The sequence below is a fragment of the Anomaloglossus baeobatrachus genome, unplaced genomic scaffold (assembly GCF_048569485.1).
Source record: "Anomaloglossus baeobatrachus isolate aAnoBae1 unplaced genomic scaffold, aAnoBae1.hap1 Scaffold_2540, whole genome shotgun sequence".
NCBI lineage: Eukaryota > Metazoa > Chordata > Amphibia > Anura > Aromobatidae > Anomaloglossus > Anomaloglossus baeobatrachus.
The window spans coordinates 130498-158071 of NW_027442113.1; the positions used below are offsets into that span (position 1 = coordinate 130498).

General features: G+C 49.7%; 1 protein-coding gene across 1 annotated transcript; it reads left to right on the forward strand.

Annotated features, from left to right (window-relative positions):
* Positions 1 to 2269: 2269 nt before the first annotated feature.
* On the forward strand, positions 2270 to 24535 carry LOC142262950 (axin-2-like; the record flags this gene model as incomplete). Its single annotated transcript, XM_075332202.1, has 3 exons — positions 2270 to 2290; positions 9695 to 10540; positions 24410 to 24535. Coding segments are annotated over exons 2-3 (881 nt in total), but the record flags the coding sequence as incomplete, so codon positions are not given.
* Positions 24536 to 27574: the final 3039 nt, after the last annotated feature.

Consider the following 27574-nt stretch of genomic DNA (forward strand, 5'->3'; position numbering starts at 1 on the left):
TCCATCTCCCCAGCATCCTCCTTCTCCTCCTGCAGCCTCCTCCCCCTCCTCCCCCATCCCTCCTCTGTGGTGTGTACAGGAGCTCGGCATGCTTCACTCAGTTCTTCCACAGGGTTGGGAAGGATCCGTGCTCCATGTCTGTGCCAGCATGGTGCCACACACAGGCTGGTGAGGAGCTGCCCCTGCCAGGATGGTGCCACACAGAGGCTGGTGAGGAGCTGCCCCTGCCAGAATGGTGCCACACACAGGCTGGTGAGGAGCTGCCCCTGCCAGGATGGTGCCACACAGAGGCTGGTGAGGAGCTGCCCCTGCCAGAATGGTGCCACACACAGGCTGGTGAGGAGCTGCCCCTGCCAGAATGGTGCCACACACAGGCTGGTGAGGAGCTGCCCCTGCCAGGATGACCGCACTCAGGTAATGATGCCAGGATGACCGCACTCAGGTAATGGTGCCAGGATGACTGCACTCAGGTAATGGTGCCAGGATGACTGCACTCAGGTAAGGGTGCCAGGATGACCGCACTCAGGTAAGGGTGCCAGGATGACCGCACTCAGGTAATGATGCCAGGATGGCTGCACTCAGGTAATGATGCCAGGATGACCGCACTCAGGTAATGGTGCCAGGATGACCGCACTCAGGTAATGGTGCCAGGATGACCGCACTCAGGTAATGGTGCCAGGATGACTGCACTCAGGTAATGATGCCAGGATGACTGCACTCAGGTAATGGTGCCAGGATGACTGCACTCAGGTAATGGTGCCAGGATGGCTGCACTCAGGTAATGGTGCCAGGATGGCTGCACTCAGGTAATGATGCCAGGATGACCGCACTCAGGTAATGGTGCCAGGATGACTGCACTCAGGTAATGATGCCAGGATGACTGCACTCAGGTAATGGTGCCAGGATGACTGCACTCAGGTAATGATGCCAGGATGACCGCACTCAGGTAATGGTGCCAGGATGACTGCACTCAGGTAATGGTGCCAGGATGACTGCACTCAGGTAATGGTGCCAGGATGGCTGCACTCAGGTAATGGTGCCAGGATGACTGCACTCAGGTAATGGTGCCAGGATGACTGCACTCAGGTAATGGTGCCAGGATGACTGCACTCAGGTAATGGTGCCAGGATGGCTGCACTCAGGTAATGGTGCCAGGATGACTGCACTCAGGTAATGGTGCCAGGATGACTGCACTCAGGTAATGGTGCCAGGATGACTGCACTCAGGTAATGGTGCCAGGATGACCGCACTCAGGTAATGGTGCCAGGATGACCGCACTCAGGTAATGGTGCCAGGATGACCGCACTCAGGTAATGGTGCCAGGATGGCTGCACTCAGGTAATGGTGCCAGGATGACCGCACTCAGGTAATGATGCCAGGATGACTGCACTCAGGTAATGGTGCCAGGATGACTGCACTCAGGTAATGATGCCAGGATGACCGCACTCAGGTAATGATGCCAGGATGACTGCACTCAGGTAAGGGTGCCAGGATGACCGCACTCAGGTAATGGTGCCAGGATGACCGCACTCAGGTAATGGTGCCAGGATGACCGCACTCAGGTAATGGTGCCAGGATGACCGCACTCAGGTAATGGTGCCAGGATGACCGCACTCAGGTAATGGTGCCAGGATGACTGCACTCAGGTAATGGTGCCAGGATGGCTGCACTCAGGTAATGATGCCAGGATGACTGCACTCAGGTAATGGTGCCAGGATGACTGCACTCAGGTAATGGTGCCAGGATGACTGCACTCAGGTAATGGTGCCAGGATGACTGCACTCAGGTAATGGTGCCAGGATGACTGCACTCAGGTAATGGTGCCGGGATGACCGCACTCAGGTAATGGTGCCAGGATGACCGCACTCAGGTAATGGTGCCAGGATGACCGCACTCAGGTAATGGTGCCAGGATGGCTGCACTCAGGTAATGGTGCCAGGATGACCGCACTCAGGTAATGATGCCAGGATGACTGCACTCAGGTAATGGTGCCAGGATGACTGCACTCAGGTAATGGTGCCAGGATGACTGCACTCAGGTAATGGTGCCAGGATGACTGCACTCAGGTAATGGTGCCAGGATGGCTGCACTCAGGTAATGGTGCCAGGATGACTGCACTCAGGTAATGGTGCCAGGATGACTGCACTCAGGTAATGGTGCCAGGATGACCGCACTCAGGTAATGGTGCCAGGATGACCGCACTCAGGTAATGGTGCCAGGATGACCGCACTCAGGTAATGGTGCCAGGATGACTGCACTCAGGTAATGGTGCCAGGATGACCGCACTCAGGTAATGGTGCCAGTGTTTCGCACAGGGAATGGGGTACTCGGTCCCGGGCAGTGTATAACTGGGGAATGTCACTTTGGTGGCCATTGCCCGGTTCCGTGCACTGGGGGCTTTTTAATGGGGAGTATTTACAGTGGAGATTAAAGTCTGGTGTGACGCCACCTGCGGGTTGCGGTTAATGTTGTGGATCCACCGCTGCTGAATGTGGTTACTCCTAGGGCTGGTGGTAATGGCAGCTGTAGTGGTAGGCCCTCCGCAGGTAGGGCTGAGCCTGCGGGTTGCGGTTAGGATGATGGAGCCGCTGCTGCTGAATGTGGGTACTCCCAGGGCTGGTGGTAATGGCAGCTGTGGTGGTAGGCCCTCCGCAGGTAGGGCTGAGCCTGCGGGTTGCGGTTAGGATGATGGAACCGCTGCTGCTGAATGTGGGTACTCCCAGGGCTGGTGGTAATGGCATCTGTGGTGGTAGGCCCTCCGCAGGTAGGGCTGAGCCTGGGAGATGTATGGTGGAATAATAAGGGAGGCCACATCATGGGTTGTAGTAAACAGTCTACTCACTCCGGACCCTCGGACGGCTGGTTCAGGTCTTTGTATTTCCAGTGCCAGTTGATGATTCAGTTGCTCTGTCCCCGCCACCCTCAGTGTTGGTGGGACCCCATAGTGTGGAGCGTTTGGGGCCCGACTGTCCTTTTGGCAGTCTCCTCGTTCGTTCGGTGAGCAGTGTGGACCCTGTAGGGCTGGTCTGTGGTTCTGATCCCTGATCCGCTGTGTTACTGCTGATGCCGTGGATCAATGGGGCATTGAGGTCTGTGGAGGTCCTCTCACTGTGCAGGTATTTGCCAGGTTGCGTGAAACTGTCGCCTGACCTAGGGTCCTGTGCCTCGTCGGTGCTCTGGTCCCAGTGGTACTCGGGTGTACCGACCCTGGCGACCACTCTCCTGTGCCCCCGGGTCACCGTTACACGACCCAGCTCAAGGCACGTCTCTACTGCTTGACTCTCTACTCTCGACTCCTCACAGTCCCCTCCCACCAGACTGTCTAGTCCCCTGGTCTGGCTCCGCCCTCTATGTAGCCATCCCTTTGGTGTCTAACTAACTAATTACCCCTGGTGTGGAGTGGAAACTAGGGTTTTTGGTGTGTGCAGATGTCACTGGCACTGGTGTTCCAGGTCCCTGGGGGTAGGCCCTACATCCCGGTGAGGATGCAGCACCTAGTAGTGCCCTGAGGGGTTCAGGGGCGCTACACCAGGATGGCTGCACTCAGGTAATGGTGCCAGGATGGCCGGAGGTCGGGCGTCCTGGCGTCCTTACCCAGGTCACTATTACACGACCCAGCTTTAGGCACGTCTCTACTATTTGACTCTCTACTCTTGACTGCCCTCGGTCCCCTCCCACCAGGCTGCCTAGTTCCCTGGTCTGGCTCCGCCCTCTAGGTGGCCATCCCTTTGGTGTCTGACTAGCTAATTACCCCTGGTGTGGAGTGGAAACTAGGGTTATTGGTGTGTGCAGATGTTACTGGCACTGGTGTTTTAGGTCCCTGGGGGGGTAGGCCCTACATCCCGGTGAGGATGCAGCACCTAGTAGTGCCCTCAGTGGTTCAGGGGCGCTACATTCCCCCTTAGTGAAACACGGCACATCCTTGGGCTGTAAAGGAGTATAAAGGTTTAATAAACATAGCAAAACATAACATTCTTCCCGCACAGGGGAGGCATTTCTTGAATGTTGCAGTGAGCATTCCCCCCATCATCCTACCACCCAAAGGTCCTGGACCCAGAACCCACTAAGGAGGCAGGTCACTGTTTTTTTTAGTGACCAGGTCCGGGCCACCTCTGTCCCAGACCTTTCCTCCAATCTTCCTTTCCTTGGTGGCGGTGTCCTGATGGTGAAGGTATACTCTGGGATGCACAACTGATGCAACATATGTACACTGCGAGAGTTCTGGTCATTCCCAGTCCAATGACCAGTGGTCCATTTTTATATTAACTTTTCAGGTATTATGCAGGGTCATTGTAACTTTTTTAACATTTTCAACATTATTTCTGAAAACATTAACAAATACTCGGGTAGCCTGGTTCAGCTACCACAGTGTAGGTGTACTTGGAAATGGCGGAGGAGTAGGAGGAGTGGGGGCTGACAGTTCTCTGATCTTCTGCACATCTAAGGCGTACCTGCCCCGCTCACCATGGTGTCTGGTGTATGTGACCACGTCACCCAGGTGCAAGTCTCAGTTTGGATGTCCCTTCTGTAGGTAGTCCAATACATTCCGGTGGGATACAAATATTCCCACTTGCATGCCGGGCTCCTTGATAAAGCTCCAGCCTTTCTGCTGATCAAATCTGTCCACGGTGCCCTGGTACCGGACCCCACGGGCTCCCCAGCTGGCACGGCACGGGCTCTGCTTCTCCTGCAGATCGCGGGCCTTCACCTGCTTCCTCCTGGTTGCACGCTCCTGCTGCTCCCGGGCCAGCTGCTGGACGGTGGCCTGGCAGGCTTCATAGACCTCCATATTCACGACAGCCCATTGTGCAGCGATAGCCATGCTGGAAGCCGGCTCGAATACCAGGCTCCCCGAACCCGAACAGTCTGCATCCGGATCCCCATCAGCGAGTATCTGCTTGGCCTGGTCACCGGCGACTCCTCTGTCAGTTGTCGGGTCTTCCAGGGCTGCGTCCTGCAGCATGGCCTGGTCTGGTTGAGCAGGAAGGGGGCAGCTGAGGCCTTCTCCTCCGGAGAAGGTGATGCGGCCTGGTCTGATCTGGCCGAACAAGGAGGCGTTGCAGCCTGGTCTGATCTGGCCGAACAAGGAGGCGTTGCGGCCTGGTCTGGTCGTGGACCGAGGCATTGCGGCCTCGTCTGGCCGTGGACGGAGGCGTTGCGGCCTCGTCTGGTCTGGCCGTGGACGGAGGCGTTGTGGCCTCGTCTGGTCTGGCCGTGGACGGAGGCATTGTGGCCTCGTCTGGTCTGGCCGTGGACGGAGGCATTGCGGCCTCGTATGGTCTGGCCGTGGACGGATGCGTTGCGGCCTTGACTGGTCTGGCCGTGGACGGAGGCATTGCGGCCTCGACTGGTCTGGCCGTGGACGGAGGCATTGCGGCCTCATCTGGTCAGGCCGTGGACGGAGGCGTTGCAGCTTTGTTTGATCTGGCTGTGGACAGAGGCGTTGCGGCCTGGTCTGGTCTGGCCTGGCCATGGAGGGAGGCGTTGCAGCCTGGTCTGATCTGGCCGAACAAGGAGGCGTTGCGGCCTCGTCTGGTCTGGCCGTGGACGGAGGCATTGCGGCCTCGACTGGTCTGGCCGTGGATGGAGGCATTGCGGCCTCATCTGGTCAGGCCGTGGACGGAGGCGTTGCAGCTTTGTTTGATCTGGCTGTGGACAGAGGCGTTGCGGCCTGGTCTGGTCTGGCCTGGCCATGGAGGGAGGCGTTGCAGCCTGGTCTGGTCTGGACGTGGACAGAGGTGTTTCGGCCTGGTCTGGTCTGGCCGTGGACGGAGGCTCCGGTGATACCGGCTGGTCAGCGGTCAGGGGTGGTACAGGTTCCGCTGCCATGCGGACTAGTGGGGCCAGGGAGCCTTGTACTCTTACCGGCTCCTGGCGCTGCTCTTCATACAGGGCCCGTTCATCTTGGGCGAGCACGGTCACCACCATCCCCATCTTCTCTGAACGCCAGTCCTCAATCTGCTGGATCATCTATGTCCACATCCGGAGGCTCAGCTGCCCCAACTCCTCTTCGAGCCAGGGTAAGGTTCCGCGGCCGGGCCGTTCTGGTCTCCGGTCCATGGCATTTCGCACGTTTTTCGCACAGTGATAGCACAGCCAGTTTTTCACAGAAATAAAGATGGCGGTAGTTTTTTTGCACAAAACAGTGCATAAGGCGCACGTCACCCGGGTTAACAGACCTAGTCCGTATCCTGTTCATGACGCCACGAAAAAGCTGTGTCGCCCAAGGAATAGGGACCTCGGTCCCGGGCAGTGTATCACTGGGGAATGTCACTTTGGTGGCCGTTGCCCGTTTCCATGACCCTGGGGACGCTTTTTAATGGGGAGTATTTACAGGGAAGATTAAAGTAATTGGTGTGACGCCACCTGAGGGTTGCGGTTAAGATGGTGAAACCGCTGCTGCTGAAGTGGGTACTCCCAGGGCTGGGGGTAACGACAACTGTGGTGGTAGGCCCTTCACATGTAGGGCGGAGTCTGGGAGAATGGAGGCCACACCTTGATTTGTAATTTAACAGTCTTTACTCACAGTTGGACCTCGGATGGCTGGTTCAGGTCCATGTAGTTCCAGTGCCAGTTGATGACTCGGTTGCTCTATCCTCGGCACTCTCAGTGTGGTTGGGTCCACGTAGTGTGGAGCATTTGGGGCCCGTCTGTCTTTTGGCAGTCTCCTCGTCCATACGGTGGACAGTGTGGACCCTGTAGGGCTGGTCCGTGGTTCCGATCCCTGATCCTCCAGTTATTGCTGATGACCCCAGATTTGTGGGTCAATGAGGTCCGTGAAGGTCCCCTCATTGTGCAGGTATTTTCCAGGCCGCGTGAAACTGTTGCCTGACCTAGGGCCCTGTGCCCCGTGCGTGCTCTGGTCCCAGCGGTACTCGGGTGTACCTGCCCTGGCAACCACTCTCCTGTGCCCCTGGGTCACCGTTACACGACCCAGCTCTAGGCACGTCTCTACTGCTTGACTCTCTACTCTCGACTCCTCACAGTCCCCTCTCACCAGACTGTCTAGTCCCCTGGACTGGTTCTGCCCTCTAAGTGGCCATCCCTTTGGTGTCTGACTAGCCAATTACCCCTGGTGTGGAGTGGAAACTAGGGTTTTTGGTGTGTGCAGATGTCACTGGCACTGGTGTTTCAGGTCCCTGGGGGTAGGCCCTGCATCCCGGTCAGGATTCAGCACCTAGTAGTGCCCTGAGGGGTTCAGGGGCGCTACACCAGGATGGCTGCACTCAGGTAATGGTGCCAGGATGGCCGGAGGTTGGGCGTCCTATATGGTGGGCTGTATGGTCGGAGGTCGGGCGTCCTATATGATGGGCTGTATGGCCGGAGGTCGGGCGTCCTATATGATGGGCTGTATGGCCGGAGGTCGGGCGTCCTATATGATGGGCTGTATGGCCGGAGGTCGGGCGTCCTATATGATCGGCAGTATGGCCAGAGGTCGGGCGTCCTATATGATGGGCTGTATGGCCGGAGGTCGGGCGTCCTATATGATGGGCTGTATGGCCGGAGGTCAGGCGTCCTATATGATGGGCTGTATGGCCGGAGGTCGGGCGTCCTATATGATGGGCTGTATGGCCGGAGGTCGGGCGTCCTATACGATGGGCTGTATGGCCGGAGGTCGGGCGTCCTATACGATGGGCTGTATGGCCGGAGGTTGGGCGTCCTATACGATGGGCTGTATGGCCGGAGGTCGGGCGTCCTATATGATGGGCTGTATGGCCGGAGGTCGGGTGACCTATATGATGGGCTGTATGGCTGGAGGTCGGACGTCCTATACGATGGGCTGTATGGCCAGAAGTCGGGCGTCCTATACGATGGGCTGTATGGCCGGAGGTCGGGCGTCCTATATGCTGGGCTGTATGGCCGGAGGTCGGGCGTCCTATACGATGGGCTGTATGGCCGGAGGTCGGGCGTCCTATATGCTGGGCTGTATGGCTGGAGGTCGGACGTCCTATACGATGGGCTGTATGGCCGGAGGTCGGGCGTCCTATATGATGAGCTGTATGGCCGGAGGTCGGGCGTCCTATACGATGGGCTGTATGGCCGGAGGTCGGGCGTCCTATACGATGGGCTGTATGGCCGGGGGTCGGGAAGTCTTTGGGATGTTAGGGCTGTGGATTGGGATCTCCCAGTTTGCAGGACCCCATCTTGCTGGTGTGGCTGTGGCTGCAGAAGTTTGGGGTTTTACTCTTCCTCACTCCTCTGATTTTTGGCGTTTTTGGCCGGAGGGGCTGCGGCCTCTGATATTAATCTCACGATCAGATCCAGATGGCGGAGGAGAAGCCTCAGAAATGAGTTTCACCTGCGGAGGCTTCTCCACATCCAAACCTTAGATGATAGAGAGCAGGGGCGAGGCCGGGGGCAGGGGCGAGGCCGGGGGCAAGGGCGAGGCCGGGGCCATTCTGGGGTCTGTCTGCTCCTGGGCCATATTGCCTCGTGTGCCCCTCATGCTGGTCTTGGCAGGGTCCGGGGAGCAGTCGTCTGTTGTTCTGTGTATCCCCCCATAATTGACTCTGGGGACTATATAACATTTTTTTAATATGCCTTGTGTTGCCCCATGCCTTGAATAACATACATGCCAATTCTCAGCCAGTTCTGTCCTCTGGGTCAGTCTGCACACGGATCCAAACACCTGAGGTTACTTCATGGCCACCGTGTACATTTCCGTGTATCCTCATCCTTTTGGGGTCGTCTCCCCTACCGTGTCTCCTCTCTCATCCTTTTGGGGTCGTTTCCCATCCCATGTATCCTCCTCATCCTTTTGGGGTCGTCTCCCCTCCCGTGTATCCTCCTCATCCTTTTGGGGTCGTCTCCCATCCCGTGTCTCCTCTCTCATCCTTTTGGGGTCATCTCCCATCCTATGTATCCTCCTCATCCTCCTCCTCCCTCCCGTGTACCCAATTTATCATTTCAGGGTTGTTTCTGTCCATCATCATGTCGGTGTTGTCTTCCCTCCCATGTAGCCCCTCTAATCGGCTCGGGGTCATTTTCCATCTCGTGTTGCAGCCATCGCCATCTTGGTGCCGTCCCCCCTCCCATGTATCCCTTCCCTAATCCTCTCATTGTTATTTTCCATCTTGTGTATTCCCCATCCCCATCTCGGTGTTGTCTTCTCTTTCGTGTACCCCCTTATCGTCTTGGGGTCATTTTCCATCCTGCGTATCCCAAATCTCGAGTCGCTTTCTGTCCTGTGTATCCCCCATCCCCACCTCAGGGTCATTACATATCTTATGTATCCCCCGTCTGGGGGTCATCACCTTTCCTCTGTATCCCCCATCCCACCTTGGGGTCGTCACCCGTCATGTGTAGTCCCCACCTTGGGGTAGTCACCCATCCTCTGTATCCCCCACCTCATGGTCGTCACCTGTCCTCTGTATCCCCCACACTGGGGTTGTCACCTGTCCTCTGTATCCCCCACCTCGGGTCATCACCCGTCCTCTGTATCCACCATCCCACCTTGGGTCATCACCCGTCCTCTGTATCCCTCATTCCACCTCGGGTCATCACCCATCCTCTGTATACCCCACACTGGGGTTGTCACCTATCTTCTGTATCCCCCATCCCACTTTGGGGTCATCACCCGTCCCTGACAGCACCCTATGACCGGCATTGTATGTGTGCGCTGTGGCTGTTTACTCCTCCTTTTGATGTTGGCGGATCTGCTTTTGATTAGATCCATACTTTCTTTCATTTCCAGAGAGAAGACGTCTCGGAGGATCCCCCGCTGACTTCAGAGCGGAGCACAGATTACAGAGGAATTCACAACATACAATACAAATTACAGAGCCATGAGAGCCGAGGAGAACATAAGCTTCAGGGAAGACGCCCCCCGACCGCCCGTGCCTGGCGAGGAAGGACGGACGCCGTGCCAGCTGCCCAGCCAAAGACCCAGCAACCCCAGGAGGAACCAGGATGGTTTGGGGGAGCCGGAGGGGAGCGCATCCCCGGATTCCCCTCTGGTCCGATGGACCAAGTCCCTTCACTCTCTACTCGGGGACCAGGACGGTGCCCACCTCTTCCGGACCTTCCTGGAGAGGGAGAAATGTGTGGATACCTTAGATTTCTGGTTTGCCTGTAATGGATTTCGACAGATGGACCTGAGAGATACAAAAACTCTGCGGGTGGCCAAAGCGATCCACAAGAGGTACATCGAAAACCTCAGCGTGGTGGCCAAGCAGCTGAAAGTGGCCACCAAAACCTTCATACGGGACTGCATCAAGAGGCAGCAGATCGGCTCCACAATGTTTGACCAAGCACAGGCCGAGATCCAGAGCCTGATGGAGGACCACTCTTACCAGACGTTCCTGACCTCCGACATTTACCTGGAATATGTCCGGACTGGGGGGGAGAACTCAGCTTATCTCCAAACCATGGGCCCCGGGAGCCTAAAGTTGGTCAATGGCTACCTGCCCACCCTGAACGAGGAGGAGGAACTCATCTGCCTGGACATCAGAGGTTCACCAACAGTGGTGGGGCTCTCCAGCAGATCCCTGAGGGCCACCGCCAGCTCACGAGCCCAGGACACCATGGACATTTGCTACAGGTAGGAGCTCAGGATGTGTCTGATGCCGGGACATCTAGGAGGGGGGATTGGGGGTGAACGCGGGCCCAGGACACCATAGACATCTGCTACAGGTTGGAGCTCAGGGTGTATCTGATGCCGGGACATCTAGGAGGGGGGGGGGGGATTGGGGGTGAATGCAGGCCCAGGACACCATAGACATCTGCTACAGGTTGGAGCTCAGGGTGTATCTGATGCCGGGACATCTAGGAGGGGGGATTGGGGGGGAAGGTGGGTCCAGGGCACCATGGACATCTGCTACAGGTAGGAGCTCAGGGTGTGTCTGATGCCAGGACATCTAGGAGGGGGGATTGGGGGTGAAGGTGGGTCCAGGACACCATAGACATCTGCTACAGGTAGGAGCTCAGGGTGTATCTGATGCCGGGACATCTAGGAGGGGGGATTGGGGGTGAAGGTGGGTCCAGGACACCATAGACATCTGCTACAGGTAGGAGCTCAGGGTGTATCTGATGCCGGGACATCTAGGAGGGGGGATTGGGGGTGAACGCGGGCCCAGGACACCATAGACATCTGCTACAGGTAGGAGCTCAGGGTGTATCTGATGCCGGGACATCTAGGAGGGGGGATTGGGGGTGAAGGTGGGTCCAGGGCACCATGGACATCTGCTACAGGTAGGAGCTCAGGATGATGAGGACCTTGTTTTCTTTGCATTATTTGAGGTGAAAGTGCTGTGCATCCTGTGCCTCCTGTGCATTCTGTGTATCCTGTGTATCCTGTGCATTCTGTGTATCCTGTGCCTCCTGTGCATTCTGTGTATCCTGTGCCTCCTGTGCATTCTGTGTATCCTGTGTATCCTGTGCATCCTGTGCCTCCTGTGCATTCTGTGTATCCTGTGTATCCTGTGCATCCTGTGCCTCCTGTGCATTCTGTGCATCCTGTGTATCCTGTGCATTCTGTGTATCCTGTGTATCCTGTGCATCCTGTGCCTCCTGTGCATTCTGTGTATCCTGTGCCTCCTGTGCCTCCTGTGCATTCTGTGCATCCTGTGCCTCCTGTGCATTCTGTGTATCCTGTGTATCCTGTGCATCCTGTGCTTCCTGTGCATTCTGTGTATCCTGTGTATCCTGTGCATTCTGTGTATCCTGTGTATCCTGTGCATTCTGTGTATCCTGTGTATCCTGTGCATGCTGTGCCTCCTGTGCATTCTGTGCATCCTGTGTATCCTGTGCATTCTGTGTATCCTGTGTATCCTGTGCATGCTGTGCCTCCTGTGCATTCTGTGCATCCTGTGCATTCTGTGCATCCTGTGCATCCTGTGCATTCTGTGTATCCTGTGTATCCTGTGCATTCTGTGCATCCTGTGCATTCTGTGCCTCCTGTGCATTCTGTGTATCCTGTGCATCCTGTGCCTCCTGTGCATTCTGTGTATCCTGTGTATCCTGTGCATGCTGTGCCTCCTGTGCATTCTGTGCATCCTGTGTATCCTGTGCATTCTGTGTATCCTGTGCATCCTGTGCATTCTGTGCATCCTGTGTATCCTGTGCATTCTGTGCATCCTGTGCATTCTGTGCCTCCTGTGCATTCTGTGTATCCTGTGCATCCTGTGCCTCCTGTGCATTCTGTGTATCCTGTGTATCCTGTGCATGCTGTGCCTCCTGTGCATTCTGTGCATCCTGTGTATCCTGTGCATTCTGTGTATCCTGTGTATCCTGTGCATGCTGTGCCTCCTGTGCATTCTGTGCATCCTGTGCATTCTGTGCATCCTGTGCATCCTGTGCATTCTGTGTATCCTGTGTATCCTGTGCATTCTGTGCATCCTGTGCATTCTGTGCATTCTGTGCATCCTGTGCATTCTGTGTATCCTGTGTATCCTGTGCATCCTGTGCCTCCCGTGCATTCTGTGCATCCTGTGCATTCTGTGTATCCTGTGTATCCTGTGTATCCTGTGCATCCTGTGCATCCTGTGCATTCTGTGTATCCTGTGTATCCTGTGCATCCTGTGCCTCCTGTGCCTCCTGTGCATTCTGTGCATTCTGTGCATCCTGTGCCTCCTGTGCCTCCTGTGCCTCCTGTGCATTCTGTGCATTCTGTGCATTCTGTGCAGTCTGTGCATCCTGTGCATCCTGTGTAGTCTGTGCATTCTGTGCATCCTGTGCATCCTGTGCATTCTGTGCCTCCTGTGCCTCCTGTGCATTCTGTGCATTCTGTGCATTCTGTGCATTCTGTGCATCCTGTGCCTCCTGTGCCTCCTGTGCCTCCTGTGCATTCTGTGCATTCTGTGCATTCTGTGCATTCTGTGCATTCTGTGCATTCTGTGCAGTCTGTGCATCCTGTGCATCCTGTGTAGTCTGTGCATTCTGTGCATCCTGTGCATCCTGTGCCTCCTGTGCCTCCTGTGCATTCTGTGCATTCTGTGCATTCTGTGCATCCTGTGCCTCCTGTGCCTCCTGTGCATTCTGTGCATTCTGTGCATTCTGTGCATCCTGTGCCTCCTGTGCCTCCTGTGCCTCCTGTGCATTCTGTGCATTCTGTGCATTCTGTGCATTCTGTGCATTCTGTGCATTCTGTGCATCCTGTGCATCCTGTGCATCCTGTGCCTCCTGTGCATTCTGTGCATTCTGTGCATTCTGTGCATTCTGTGCATTCTGTGCAGTCTGTGCATCCTGTGCATCCTGTGTAGTCTGTGCATTCTGTGCATCCTGTGCATCCTGTGCATTCTGTGCCTCCTGTGCCTCCTGTGCATTCTGTGCATTCTGTGCATTCTGTGCATCCTGTGCCTCCTGTGCCTCCTGTGCCTCCTGTGCATTCTGTGCATTCTGTGCATCCTGTGCCTCCTGTGCCTCCTGTGCCTCCTGTGCATTCTGTGCATTCTGTGCATTCTGTGCATTCTGTGCATTCTGTGCATCCTGTGCATCCTGTGCATCCTGTGCATTGTTCTGTTATTTTCACCATTTCTCATTGTCAGAAAATAAATACAGAATTTATTGCTGGAAATTCGGAGACGTCGTCAGTGATTATAGAATAAAGAACAATTCATATTTTACTCACAAATATTAAGAGAAAAACTGACAACTGCTCAGCGGAGTCTGAATTTTTGCCAGAGCTGTATATAGGAAGGTGTATATATAGGGGGATATGTATATGTATATATAGGGGAGGTATATATATAGGGGGATATGTATACATACAGTTAGGTCCAGAAATCTTTGGCCAGTGACACAATTTTGGCGAGTTGGCCTCTGCATGCCACCACATTGGATTTGAAATGAAACCTCTACAACAGAATTCAAGTGCAGATTGTAACGTTTAATTTGAAGGTTTGAACAAAAATATCTGATAGAAATTGTAGGAATTGTCACATTTCTTTACAAACACTCCACATTTTAGGAGGTCAAAAGTAATTGGACAAATAAACCAAACCCAAACAAAATATTTTTATTTTCAATATTTTGTTGCGAATCCTTTGGAGGCAATCACTGCCTTAAGTCTGGAACCCATGGACATCACCAAACGCTGGGTTTCCTCCTTCTTAATGCTTTGCCAGGCCTTTACAGCCGCAGCCTTCAGGTCTTGCTTGTTTGTGGGTCTTTCCGTCTTAAGTCTGGATTTGAGCAAGTGAAATGCATGCTCAATTGGGTTAAGATCTGGTGATTGACTTGGCCATTGCAGAATGTTCCACTTTTTTGCACTCATGAACTCCTGGGTAGCTTTGGCTGTATGCTTGGGGTCATTGTCCATCTGTACTATGAAGCGCCGTCCGATCAACTTTGCGGCATTTGGCTGAATCTGGGCTGAAAGTATATCCCGGTACACTTCAGAATTCATCCGGCTACTCTTGTCTGCGGTTATGTCATCAATAAACACAAGTGACCCAGTGCCATTGAAAGCCATGCATGCCCATGCCATCACGTTGCCTCCACCATGTTTTACAGAGGATGTGGTGTGCCTTGGATCATGTGCCGTTCCCTTTCTTCTCCAGACTTTTTTCTTCCCATCATTCTGGTACAGGTTGATCTTGGTCTCATCTGTCCATAGAATACTTTTCCAGAACTGAGCTGGCTTCATGAGGTGTTTTTCAGCAAATTTAACTCTGGCCTGTCTATTTTTGGAATTGATGAATGGTTTGCATCTAGATGTGAACCCTTTGTATTTACTTTCATGGAGTCTTCTCTTTACTGTTGACTTAGAGACAGATACACCTACTTCACTGAGAGTGTTCTGGACTTCAGTTGATGTTGTGAACGGGTTCTTCTTCACCAAAGAAAGTATGCGGCGATCATCCACCACTGTTGTTATCCGTGGACGCCCAGGCCTTTTTGAGTTCCCAAACTCACCAGTCAATTCCTTTTTTCTCAGAATGTACCCGACTGTTGATTTTGCTACTCCAAGCATGTCTGCTATCTCTCTGATGGATTTTTTCTTTTTTTTCAGCCTCAGGATGTTCTGCTTCACCTCAATTAAGAGTTCCTTAGACCGCATGTTGTCTGGTCACAGCAACAGCTTCCAAATGCAAAACCACACACCTGTAATCAACCCCAGACCTTTTAACTACTTCATTGATTACAGGTTAACAAGGGAGACGCCTTCAGAGTTAATTGCAGCCCTTAGAGCCCCTTGTCCAATTACTTTTGGTCCCTTGAAAAAGAGGAGGCTATGCATTACAGAGCTATGATTCCTAAACCCTTTCTCCGATTTGGATGTGAAAACTCTCATATTGCAGCTGGGAGTGTGCACTTTCAGCCCATATTATATATAGAATTGTATTTCTGGACATGTTTTTGTAAACAGCTAAAATAACAAAACTTGTGTCACTGTCCAAATATTTCTGGACCTAACTGTATATATAGGGGAGGTGTATATAGAAATATATAGACAATATAAAGAAACGTGTGTGTATATATATACAGTGCCTACAAGTAGTCTTCAACCCCCTGCAGATTTATAATATGTACAGTGCCTACAAGTAGTCTTCAACCCCCTGCAGATTTATAATATGTACAGTGCCTACAAGTAGTATTCAGCCCCCTGCAGATTTATAATATGTACAGTGCCTACAAGTAGTCTTCAACCCCCTGCAGATTTATAATATATACAGTCCCTACAAGTAGTCTTCAACCCCCTGCAGATTTATAATATATACAGTGCCTACAAGTAGTCTTCACCCCCTGTAGATTTATAATATGTACAGTGCCTACAAGTAGTCTTCAACCCCCTGCAGATTTATAATATGTACAGTGCCTACAAGTAGTCTTCAACCCCCTGCAGATTTATAATATGTACAGTGCCTACAAGTAGTATTCAACCCCCTGCAGATTTAGCAGGTTTGATAAGATGCAAACTTCAAACAAGAGCAGGATTTATTAACAGATGCATAAATCTTACAAACCAACAAGTTTTCTTGCTCAGTTAAATTTTAATACATTTTCAACATAAAAGTGTGGGTCAATTATTATTCAACCCCTAGGTGTAATATTTTGTGGATTAACCCTTGTTTGCAATTACAGCTAATAATCGTCTTTTAGAAGACCTAATCAGGCGGGCACAGGTCTCTGGAGTTATCTTGGCCCACTTCTCCATGCAGATCTTCTCCAAGTTATCTAGGTTCTTTGGGTGTCTCATGTGGACTTTAATCTTGAGCTCCTTCCACAAGTTTTCAATTGTGTTAAGGTCAGGAGACTGACTAGGCCACTGCAACACCTTGATTTTTTCCCTCTTGAACCAGGCCTTGGTTTTCTTGGCTGTGTGCTTTGGGTCGTTGTCTTGTTGGAAGATGAAATGACGACCCATCTTAAGATCCTTGATGGAGGAGCGGAGGGTCTTGGCCAAAATCTCCAGGTAGGCCGTGCTATCCATCTTCCCATGGATGCGGACCAGATGGCCAAGCCCCTTGGCTGAGAAACAGCCCCACAGCATGATGCTGCCACCACCATGCTTGACTGTAGGGATGGTATTCTTGGGGTCGTATGCAGTGCCATCCAGTCTCCAAACGTCACGTGTGTGGTTGGCACCAAAGATCTTGATCTTGGTCTCATCAGACCAGAGAACCTTGAACCAGGCTGCCTCAGAGTCCTCCAAGTGATCATGAGCAAACTGTAGACGAGCCTTGACATGACGCTTTGAAAGTAAAGGTACCTTACGGGCTCGTCTGGAACGGAGACCATTGCGGTGGAGTACGTTACTTATGGTATTGACTGAAACCAATGTCCCCACTGCCATGAGATCTTCCCGGAGCTCCTTCCTTGTTGTCCTTGGGTTAGCCTTGACTCTTCGGACAAGCCTGGCCTCGGCACGGGTGGAAACTTTCAAAGGCTGTCCAGGCCGTGGAAGGCTAACAGTAGTTCCATAAGCCTTCCACTTCCGGATGATGCTCCCAACAGTGGAGACAGGTAGGCCCAACTCCTTGGAAAGGGTTTTGTACCCCTGCCAGCCTTGTGACCCTCCACGATCTGGTCTCTGATGGCCTTGGAATGTTCCTTTGTCTTTCCCATGTTGACCAAGTATGAGTGCTGTTCACAAGTTTGGGGAGGGTCTTAATTACTCAGAAAAGGCTGGAAAAAGAGATAATTAATCCAAACATGTGAAGCTCATTGTTCTTTGTGCCTGAAATACTTCTTAATACTTTAGGGGAACCAAACAGAATTCTGGTGGTTTGAGGGGTTGAATAATAAATGACCTCTGAATAAACTTTTCACAATTTAAAAAAAAAAAAAAAAGAAATAACATTCTTTTTTGCTGCATTTCACACTTCCAGGCTGATCTACAGTCCAAATGTCACAATGCCAAGTTATTCCGAATGTGGAAACCTGTTAAATATGCAGGGGGTTGAATACTACTTGTAGGCACTGTATACACAGGTGTAATCTGCAGGGGGTTGAATACTACTTGTAGGCACTGTATACACAGGTGTAATCTGCAGCCTCCTATATACAGGTGTAATCTGCAGCCTCCTATATACAGGTGTAATCTGCAGCCTCCTATATACAGGTGTAATCTGCAGCCTCCTATATACAGGTGTAATCTGCAGCCTCCTATATACAGGTGTAATCTGCAGCCTCCTATATACAGGTGTAATCTGCAGCCTCCTATATACAGGTGTAATCTGCAACCTCCTATATACAGGTGTAATCTGCAGCCTCCTATATACAGGTGTAATCTGCAGCCTCCTATATACAGGTGTAATCTCTGCAGCCTCCTATATACAGGTGTAATCTGCAGCCTCCTATATACAGGTGTAATCTGCAGCCTCCTATATACAGGTGTAATCTGCAGCCTCCTATATACAGGTGTAATCTCTGCAGCCTCCTATATACAGGTGTAATCTGCAGCCTCCTATATACAGGTGTAATCTCTGCAGCCTCCTATATACAGGTGTAATCTGCAGCCTCCTATATACAGGTGTAATCTGCAGCCTCCTATATACAGGTGTAATCTCTGCAGCCTCCTATATACAGGTGTAATCTGCAGCCTCCTATATACAGGTGTAATCTGCAGCCTCCTATATACAGGTGTAATCTGCAGCCTCCTATATACCGGTGTAATCTCTGCAGCCTCCTATATACAGGTGTAATCTCTGCAGCCTCCTATATACAGGTGTAATCTGCAGCCTCCTATATACAGGTGTAATCTGCAGCCTCCTATATACAGGTGTAATCTCTGCAGCCTCCTATATACAGGTGTAATCTGCAGCCTCCTATATACAGGTGTAATCTGCAGCCTCCTATATACAGGTGTAATCTGCAGCCTCCTATATACAGGTGTAATCTGCAGCCTCCTATATACAGGTGTAATCTCTGCAGCCTCCTATATACAGGTGTAATCTGCAGCCTCCTATATACAGGTGTAATCTGCAGCCTCCTATATACAGGTGTAATCTCTGCAGCCTCCTATATACAGGTGTAATCTGCAGTCTCCTATATACGGGTGTAATCTGCAGCCTCCTATATACAGGTGTAATCTGCAGCTTCCTATATACGGGTGTAATCTGCAGCCTCCTATATACAGGTGTAATCTGCAGCCTCCTATATACAGGTGTAATCTGCAGCCTCCTATATACAGGTGTAATCTGCAGCCTCCTATATACAGGTGTAATCTGCAGCCTCCTATATACAGGTGTAATCTCTGCAGCCTCCTATATACAGGTGTAATCTGCAGCCTCCTATATACGGGTGTAATCTCCAGCCTCCTATATACGGGTGTAATCTCCAGCCTCCTATATACGGGTGTAATCTGCAGCCTCCTATATACAGGTGTAATCTGCAGCCTCCTATATACAGGTGTAATCTGCAGCCTCCTATATACAGGTGTAATCTGCAGCCTCCTATATACAGGTGTAATCTGCAGCCTCCTATATACAGGTGTAATCTGCAGCCTCCTATATACAGGTGTAATCTGCAGCCTCCTATATACAGGTGTAATCTGCAGTCTCCTATATACAGGTGTAATCTGCAGCCTCCTATATACAGGTGTAATCTGCAGTCTCCTATATACGGGTGTAATCTGCAGCCTCCTATATACAGGTGTAATCTGCAGCTTCCTATATACGGGTGTAATCTGCAGGGGGTTGAATACTACTTGTAGGCACTGTATATAGGAAAGGTGTTTGTATATGTATGTGTGTGTATATATATATATATATGGAGGTATACTGTATATGGGGAGGTGTATATATAGGGAGGTATACTGTATATAGGGAGGTGTATATATATAGAGGAGGTATACTGTATATAGGGAGGTGTATATATATAGAGGAGGTATACTGTATATGGGGAAGTGTATATATAGAGGAGGTATACTGTATATAGGGAGGTGTATATATATATAGGGAGGTATACTGTATCTAGGGAGGTGTGTATATATAGAGGAGGTATACTATATATAGGGAAGTGTATATGTAGAGGAGGTATACTGTATATAGGGAGGTGTATATATAGAGGAGGTATACTGTATATGGGGAGGTGTGTATATATATAGAGGAGGTATACTGTATATGGGGAAGTGTATATATAGAGGAGGTATACTATATATAGGGAAGTGTATATATAGAGGAGGTATACTATATATAGGGAGGTGTATATATAGAGGAGGTATACTATATATAGGGAAGTGTATATATAGAGGAGGTATACTATATATAGGGAGGTGTATATATAGAGGAGGTATACTATATATAGGGAAGTGTATATATAGAGGAGGTATACTATATATAGGGAGGTGTATATATAGAGGAGGTATACTATATATAGGGAGGTGTATATATAGAGGAGGTATACTATATATAGGGAAGTGTATATATAGAGGAGGTATACTGTATATAGGGAGGTGTATATATAGAGGAGATATACTGTATATAGGGAGGTGTATATATAGAGGAGGTATACTGTATATAGGGAGGTGTGTATATAGAGGAGGTATACTGTATATGGGGAGGTGTATATATAGAGGAGGTATACTGTATATAGGGAGGTGTGTATATAGAGGAGGTATACTGTATATAGGGAGGTGTGTATATATAGAGGAGGTATACTGTATATAGGGAGGTGTATATATAGAGGTATACTGTATATAGGGAGGTGTATATATATAGGAGGTATACTGTATATGGGGAGGTGTATATATAGAGGAGGTATACTATAAATAGGGAAGTGTATATATAGAGGAGGTATACTGTATATAGGGAGGTGTGTATATAGAGGTATACTGTATATGGGGAGGTGTATATATAGGGAGGTATACTGTATATAGGGAGGTGTATATATAGAGGAGGTATACTGTATATATAGGGAGGTGTGTATATAGAGGAGGTATACTGTATATGGGGAGGTGTATATATAGAGGAGGTATACTTTATATAGGGAGGTGTATATATAGAGGAGGTATACTGTATATAGGGAGGTGTATATATAGAGGTATACTGTATATGGGGAGGTGTGTATATATATAGAGGAGGTATACTGTATATGGGGAGGTGTATATATAGAGGAGGTATACTATATATAGGGAAGTGTATATATAGAGGAGGTATACTATATATAGGGAGGTGTATATATAGAGGAGGTATACTATATATAGGGAAGTGTATATATAGAGGAGGTATACTGTATATGGGGAGGTGTATATATAGGGAGGTATACTGTATATGGGGAGGTGTATATATAGAGGAGGTATACTGTATATAGGGAAGTGTATATATAGAGGAGGTATACTGTATATGGTGAGGTGTATATATAGAGGAGGTATACTATATATAGGGAAGTGTATATATAGAGGAGGTATACTGTATATAGGGAGGTGTATATATAGAGGAGGTATACTGTATATAGGGAGGTGTATATATAGAGGAGGTATACTGTATATGGGGAGGTGTATATATAGAGGAGGTATACTGTATATGGGGAGGTGTATATATAGAGGAGGTATACTGTATATGGGGAGGTGTATATATAGAGGAGGTATACTGTATATAGGGAGGTGTGTATATATAGAGGAGGTATACTGTATATAGGGAGGTGTGTATATATAGAGGAGGTATACTGTATATAGGGAGGTGTGTATATATAGAGGAGGTGTACTGTATATGGGGAGGTGTATATATAGAGGAGGTATACTGTATATGGGGAAGTGTATATATAGAGGAGGTATACTGTATATGGGGAAGTGTATATATAGAGGAGGTATACTGTATATGGGGAAGTGTATATATAGAGGAGGTATACTGTATATGGGGAAGTGTATATATAGAGGAGGTATACTGTATATGGGGAAGTGTATATATAGAGGAGGTATACTGTATATGGGGAAGTGTATATATAGAGGAGGTATACTGTATATGGGGAGGTGTATATATAGAGGAGGTATACTGTATATGGGGAGGTGTATATATAGAGGAGGTATACTGTATATGGGGAGGTGTATATATAGAGGAGGTATACTGTATATGGGGAGGTGTATATATAGAGGAGGTATACTGTATATGGGGAAGGTGTATATATAGAGGAGGTATACTGTATATGGGGAAGTGTATATATAGAGGAGGTATACTGTATATAGGGAGAGTGTATATATAGAGGAGGTATACTGTATATGGGGAGGTGTATATATAGAGGAGGTATACTGTATATGGGGAGGTGTATATATAGAGGAGGTATACTGTATATGGGGAGGTGTATATATAGAGGAGGTATACTGTATATGGGGAGGTGTATATATAGAGGAGGTATACTGTATATGGGGAGGTGTATATATAGAGGAGGTATACTGTATATGGGGAGGTGTATATATAGAGGAGGTATACTGTATATAGGGAGGTGTATATATAGAGGAGGTATACTGTATATGGGGAGGTGTATATATAGAGGAGGTATACTGTATATGGGGAGGTGTATATATAGAGGAGGTATACTGTATATGGGGAGGTGTATATATAGAGGAGGTATACTGTATATAGGGAGGTGTATATATAGAGGAGGTATACTGTATATGGGGAGGTGTATATATAGAGGAGGTATACTGTATATGGGGAGGTGTATATATAGAGGAGGTATACTGTATATGGAGAGGTGTATATATAGAGGAGGTATACTGTATATAGGGAGGTGTATATATAGAGGAGGTATACTGTATATGGGGAGGTGTATATATAGAGGAGGTATACTGTATATGGGGAGGTGTATATATAGAGGAGGTATACTGTATATGGGGAGGTGTATATATAGAGGAGGTATACTGTATATAGGGAGGTGTGTATATATAGAGGAGGTATACTGTATATAGGGAGGTGTGTATATATAGAGGAGGTGTACTGTATATGGGGAGGTGTATATATAGAGGAGGTATACTGTATATGGGGAAGTGTATATATAGAGGAGGTATACTGTATATGGGGAAGTGTATATATAGAGGAGGTATACTGTATATGGGGAAGTGTATATAGGGGTATACTGTATATGGGGAGGTGTATATATAGAGGAGGTATACTGTATATGGGGAGGTGTATATATAGAGGAGGTATACTGTATATGGGGAGGTGTATATATAGAGGAGGTATACTGTATATGGGAGGTGTATATATAGAGGAGGTATACTGTATATGGGGAAGTGTATATATAGAGGAGGTATACTGTATATGGGGAGGTGTATATATAGAGGAGGTATACTGTATATGGGGAGGTGTATATATAGAGGAGGTATACTGTATATGGGGAGGTGTATATATAGAGGAGGTATACTGTATATGGGGAGGTGTATATATAGAGGAGGTATACTGTATATGGGGAGGTGTATATATAGAGGAGGTATACTGTATATGGGGAGATGTGTATATATAGAGGAGGTGTACTGTATAGGAAGTGTATATTGAGAGGGGTACTGTAATGGGGAGGGTGTATATATAGAGGAGGTATACTGTATATGGGGGGTGTATATATAGGGAGGTGTACTGTATATAGGGAGGTGTATATATAGAGGAGGTATACTGTATATGGGGAGGTGTATATATAGAGGAGGTATACTGTATATGGGGAGGTGTATATATAGAGGAGGTATACTGTATATGGGGAGGTATATAGAGGAGGTATACTGTATATGGGGAGGTGTATATATAGAGGAGGTATACTGTATATGGTGAGGTGTATATATAGAGGAGGTATACTGTATATGGGGAAGTGTATATATAGAGGAGGTATACTGTATATGGGGAAGTGTATATATAGAGGAGGTATACTGTATATGGGGAAGTGTATATATAGAGGAGGTATACTATATATAGGGAAGTGTATATATAGAGGAGGTATACTGTATATAGGGAAGTGTATATATAGAGGAGGTATACTGTATATGGGGAGGTGTATATATAGAGGAGGTATACTGTATATTGGGGAAGTGTATATATAGAGGAGGTATACTGTATATGGGGAAGTGTATTTATAGAGGAGGTATACTGTATATGGGGAGGGTGTATATATAAGAGGAGGTATACTGTATATGGGCTGTATATGGGGAGGTGTATATATAGAGGAGGTATACTGTATATGGGGAGGTGTATATATAGAGGAGGTATACTGTATATGGGGAGGTGTATATATAGAGGAGGTATACTGTATATGGGGAGGTGTATATATAGAGGAGGTATACTGTATATGGGGAGGTGTATATATAGAGGAGGTATACTGTATATGGGGAAGTGTATATATAGAGGAGGTATACTGTATATGGGGAAGTGTATATATAGAGGAGGTATACTGTATATAGGGAAGTGTATATATAGAGGAGGTATACTGTATATGGGGAAGTGTATATATAGAGGAGGTATACTGTATATGGGGAGGTGTATATATACAGGAGGTATACTGTATATGGGGAGGTGTATATATACAGGAGGTATACTGTATATGGGGAAGTGTATATATAGAGGAGGTATATTGTATATGGGGAGATGTGTATATATAGAGGAGGTATACTGTATATAGGGGAGGTGTATATATATATATAGGGGGGTGTACTGTATATGGGGAGGTGTGTGTATATATATATATATGGGGAGGTGTGTGTATGTATATATATATATATATATAGGGAGGTGTGTATATATGGGGAGGTGTATATACGGGAGGTGTGTGTATATATATATATATATGGGGAGGTGTGTGTATATAGGGAGGTGTGTATATATGGGGAGGTGTATATACGGGAGGTGTGTGTATATATATATATATATATATGGGGAGGTGTGTGTATATGGGGAGGTGTATGTATATATATATATATATATATATATATATATATATAGGGAGGTGTGTATATATGGGGAGGTGTGTGTATATATATGGGGAGGTGTATATACGGGAGGTGTGTACAGTCCCTGACCATCCTTCTTGTCTCTTTCCGGTCCTATAGGAGCAGTGACCCCGCTGACCCGTACCATGTGACCTCCGCCTACGTCCTCGCTCCGGCCGCTAGCACCAACGACAGCGAATTCTCCAGTGACGCCAGAACCGACGACTCCATGACCGACAGCAGCATGTACGTGACCGCAAACCCCATATACACTGCTCTTACCAGAGAGATCCCCCACCCCGGTCACCTGCTCACTGTATACACTGCTCTTACAGGAGAGATCCCCCACCCCCGGTCACCTGCTCACTGTATACACTGCTCTTACCAGAGAGATCCCCCACCCCGGTCACCACTGTATGCACTGCTCTTACAGGAGAGATCCCTCACCCCGGTCACCTTCTCACTGTATACACTGCTCTTACAGGAGAGATCCCCCACCCCAGTCACCTGCTCACTGTATACACTGCTCTTACAGGAGAGATCCCCCCACCCCGGTCACCTGCTCACTGTATACACTGCTCTTACAGGAGAGATCCCCCACCCCGGTCACCTGCTCACTGTATACACTGCTCTTACAGGAGAGATCCCCCCACCCCGGTCACCTGCTCATTGTATACACTGCTCTTACAGGAGAGATCCCTCACCCCGGTCACCTGCTCACTGTATACACTGCTCTTACAGGAGAGATCCCCCCACCCCGGTCACCTGCTCACTGTATACACTGCTCTTACAGGAGAGATCCCCCACCCCGGTCACCTGCTCACTGTATACACTGCTCTTACCAGAGAGATCCCCCACCCCGGTCACCACTGTATACACTGCTCTTACCAGAGAGATCCCCCACCCCGGTCACCTGCTCACTGTATACACTGCTCTTACTGGAGAGATCCCCCACCCTGGTCACCTGCTCACTGTATACACTGCTCTTACCAGAGACATCCCCCACCCCGGTCACCTGCTCACTATATACACTGCTCTTACAGGAGAGATCCCCCACCCCGGTCACCTGCTCACTGTATACACTGCTCTTACAGGAGAGATCCCCCACCCTGGTCACCTGCTCACTGTATACACTACTCTTACAGGAGAGATCCCTCACCCCGGTCACCTGCTCACTGTATACACTGCTCTTACAGGAGAGATCCCTCACCCCGGTCACCTGCTCACTGTATACACTGCTCTTACAGGAGAGATCCCTCACCCCGGTCACCTGCTCACTGTATACACTACTCTTACCAGAGACATCCCCCACCCCGGTCACCTGCTCACTGTATACACTGCTCTTACAGGAGAGATCCCCCACCCCGGTCACCTGCTCACTGTATACACTGCTCTTACAGGAGAGATCCCCCACCCTGGTCACCTGCTCACTGTATACACTGCTCTTACCAGAGACATCCCCCACCCCGGTCACCTGCTCACTGTATACACTGCTCTTACAGAAGAGATCCCCCACCCCGGTCACCTGCTCACTGTATACACTGCTCTTACAGGAGAGATCCCCCACCCCGGTCACCTGCTCACTGTATACACTGCTCTTACAGGAGAGATCCCTCACCCCCGGTCACCTGCTCACTGTATACACTGCTCTTACAGGAGAGATCCCCCACCCCGGTCACCTGCTCACTGTATACACTGCTCTTACAGGAGAGATCCCTCACCCCGGTCACCTGCTCACTGTATACACTGCTCTTACAGGAGAGATCCCTCACCCCGGTCACCTGCTCACTGTATACACTGCTCTTACAGGAGAGATCGCTCACCCCGGTCACCTGCTCACTGTATACACTGCTCTTACAGGAGAGATCCCCCACCCCGGTCACCTGCTCACTGTATACACTGCTCTTACAGGAGAGATCCCCCACCCCGGTCACCTGCTCACTGTATACACTGCTCTTACAGGAGAGATCCCCCACCCCGGTCACCTGCTCACTGTATACACTGCTCTTACAGGAGAGATTCCCTACCCCGGTCACCTGCTCACTGTATACACTGCTCTTACAGGAGAGATCCCCCACCCCGGTCACCTGCTCACTGTATACACTGCTCTTACAGGAGAGATCCCTCACCCCGGTCACCTGCTCACTGTACACACTGCTCTTACAGGAGAGATCCCTCACCCCGGTCACCTGCTCACTGTATACACTGCTCTTACCAGAGAGATCCCTCACCCCGGTCACCTGCTCACTGTATACACTGCTCTTACAGGAGAGATCCCCCACCCCGGTCACCTGCTCACTGTATACACTGCTCTTACAGGAGAGATCCCTCACCCCGGTCACCTGCTCACTGTATACACTGCTCTTACAGGAGAGATCCCCCACCCCGGTCACCTGCTCACTGTATACACTGCTCTTATAGGAGAGATCTCTCACCCCGGTCACCTGCTCACTGTATACACTGCTCTTACAGTAGAGATCCCTCACCCCGGTCACCTGCTCACTGTATACACTGCTCTTAATGGAGAGATCCCCCACCCCGGTCACCTGCTCACTGTATACACTGCTCTTACAGGAGAGATCCCCCACCCCGGTCACCTGCTCACTGTATACACTGCTCTTACAGGAGAGATCCCTCACCCCGGTCACCTGCTCACTGTATACACTGCTCTTACAGGAGAGATCCCCCACCCCGGTCACCTGCTCACTGTATACACTGCTCTTACAGGAGAGATCCCCCACCCCGGTCACCTGCTCACTGTATACACTGCTCTTACAGTAGAGATCCCTCACCCCGGTCACCTGCTCACTGTATACACTGCTCTTACAGGAGAGATCCCTCACCCCGGTCACCTGCTCACTGTATACACTGCTCTTAATGGAGAGATCCCCCACCCCGGTCACCTGCTCACTGTATACACTGCTCTTACAGGAGAGATCCCCCACCCCGGTCACCTGCTCACTGTATACACTGCTCTTACAGGAGAGATCCCTCACCCCGGTCACCTGCTCACTGTATACACTGCTCTTACAGGAGAGATCCCCCACCCCGGTCACCTGCTCACTGTATACACTGCTCTTACAGGAGAGATCCCCCACCCCGGTCACCTGCTCACTGTATACACTGCTCTTACCAGAGCGATCCCTCACCCCGGTCACCTGCTCACTGTATACACTGCTCTTACAGAAGAGATCCCCCACCCCGGTCACCTGCTCACTGTATACACTGCTCTTACAGGAGAGATCCCTCACCCCGGTCACCTGCTCACTGTATACACTGCTCTTA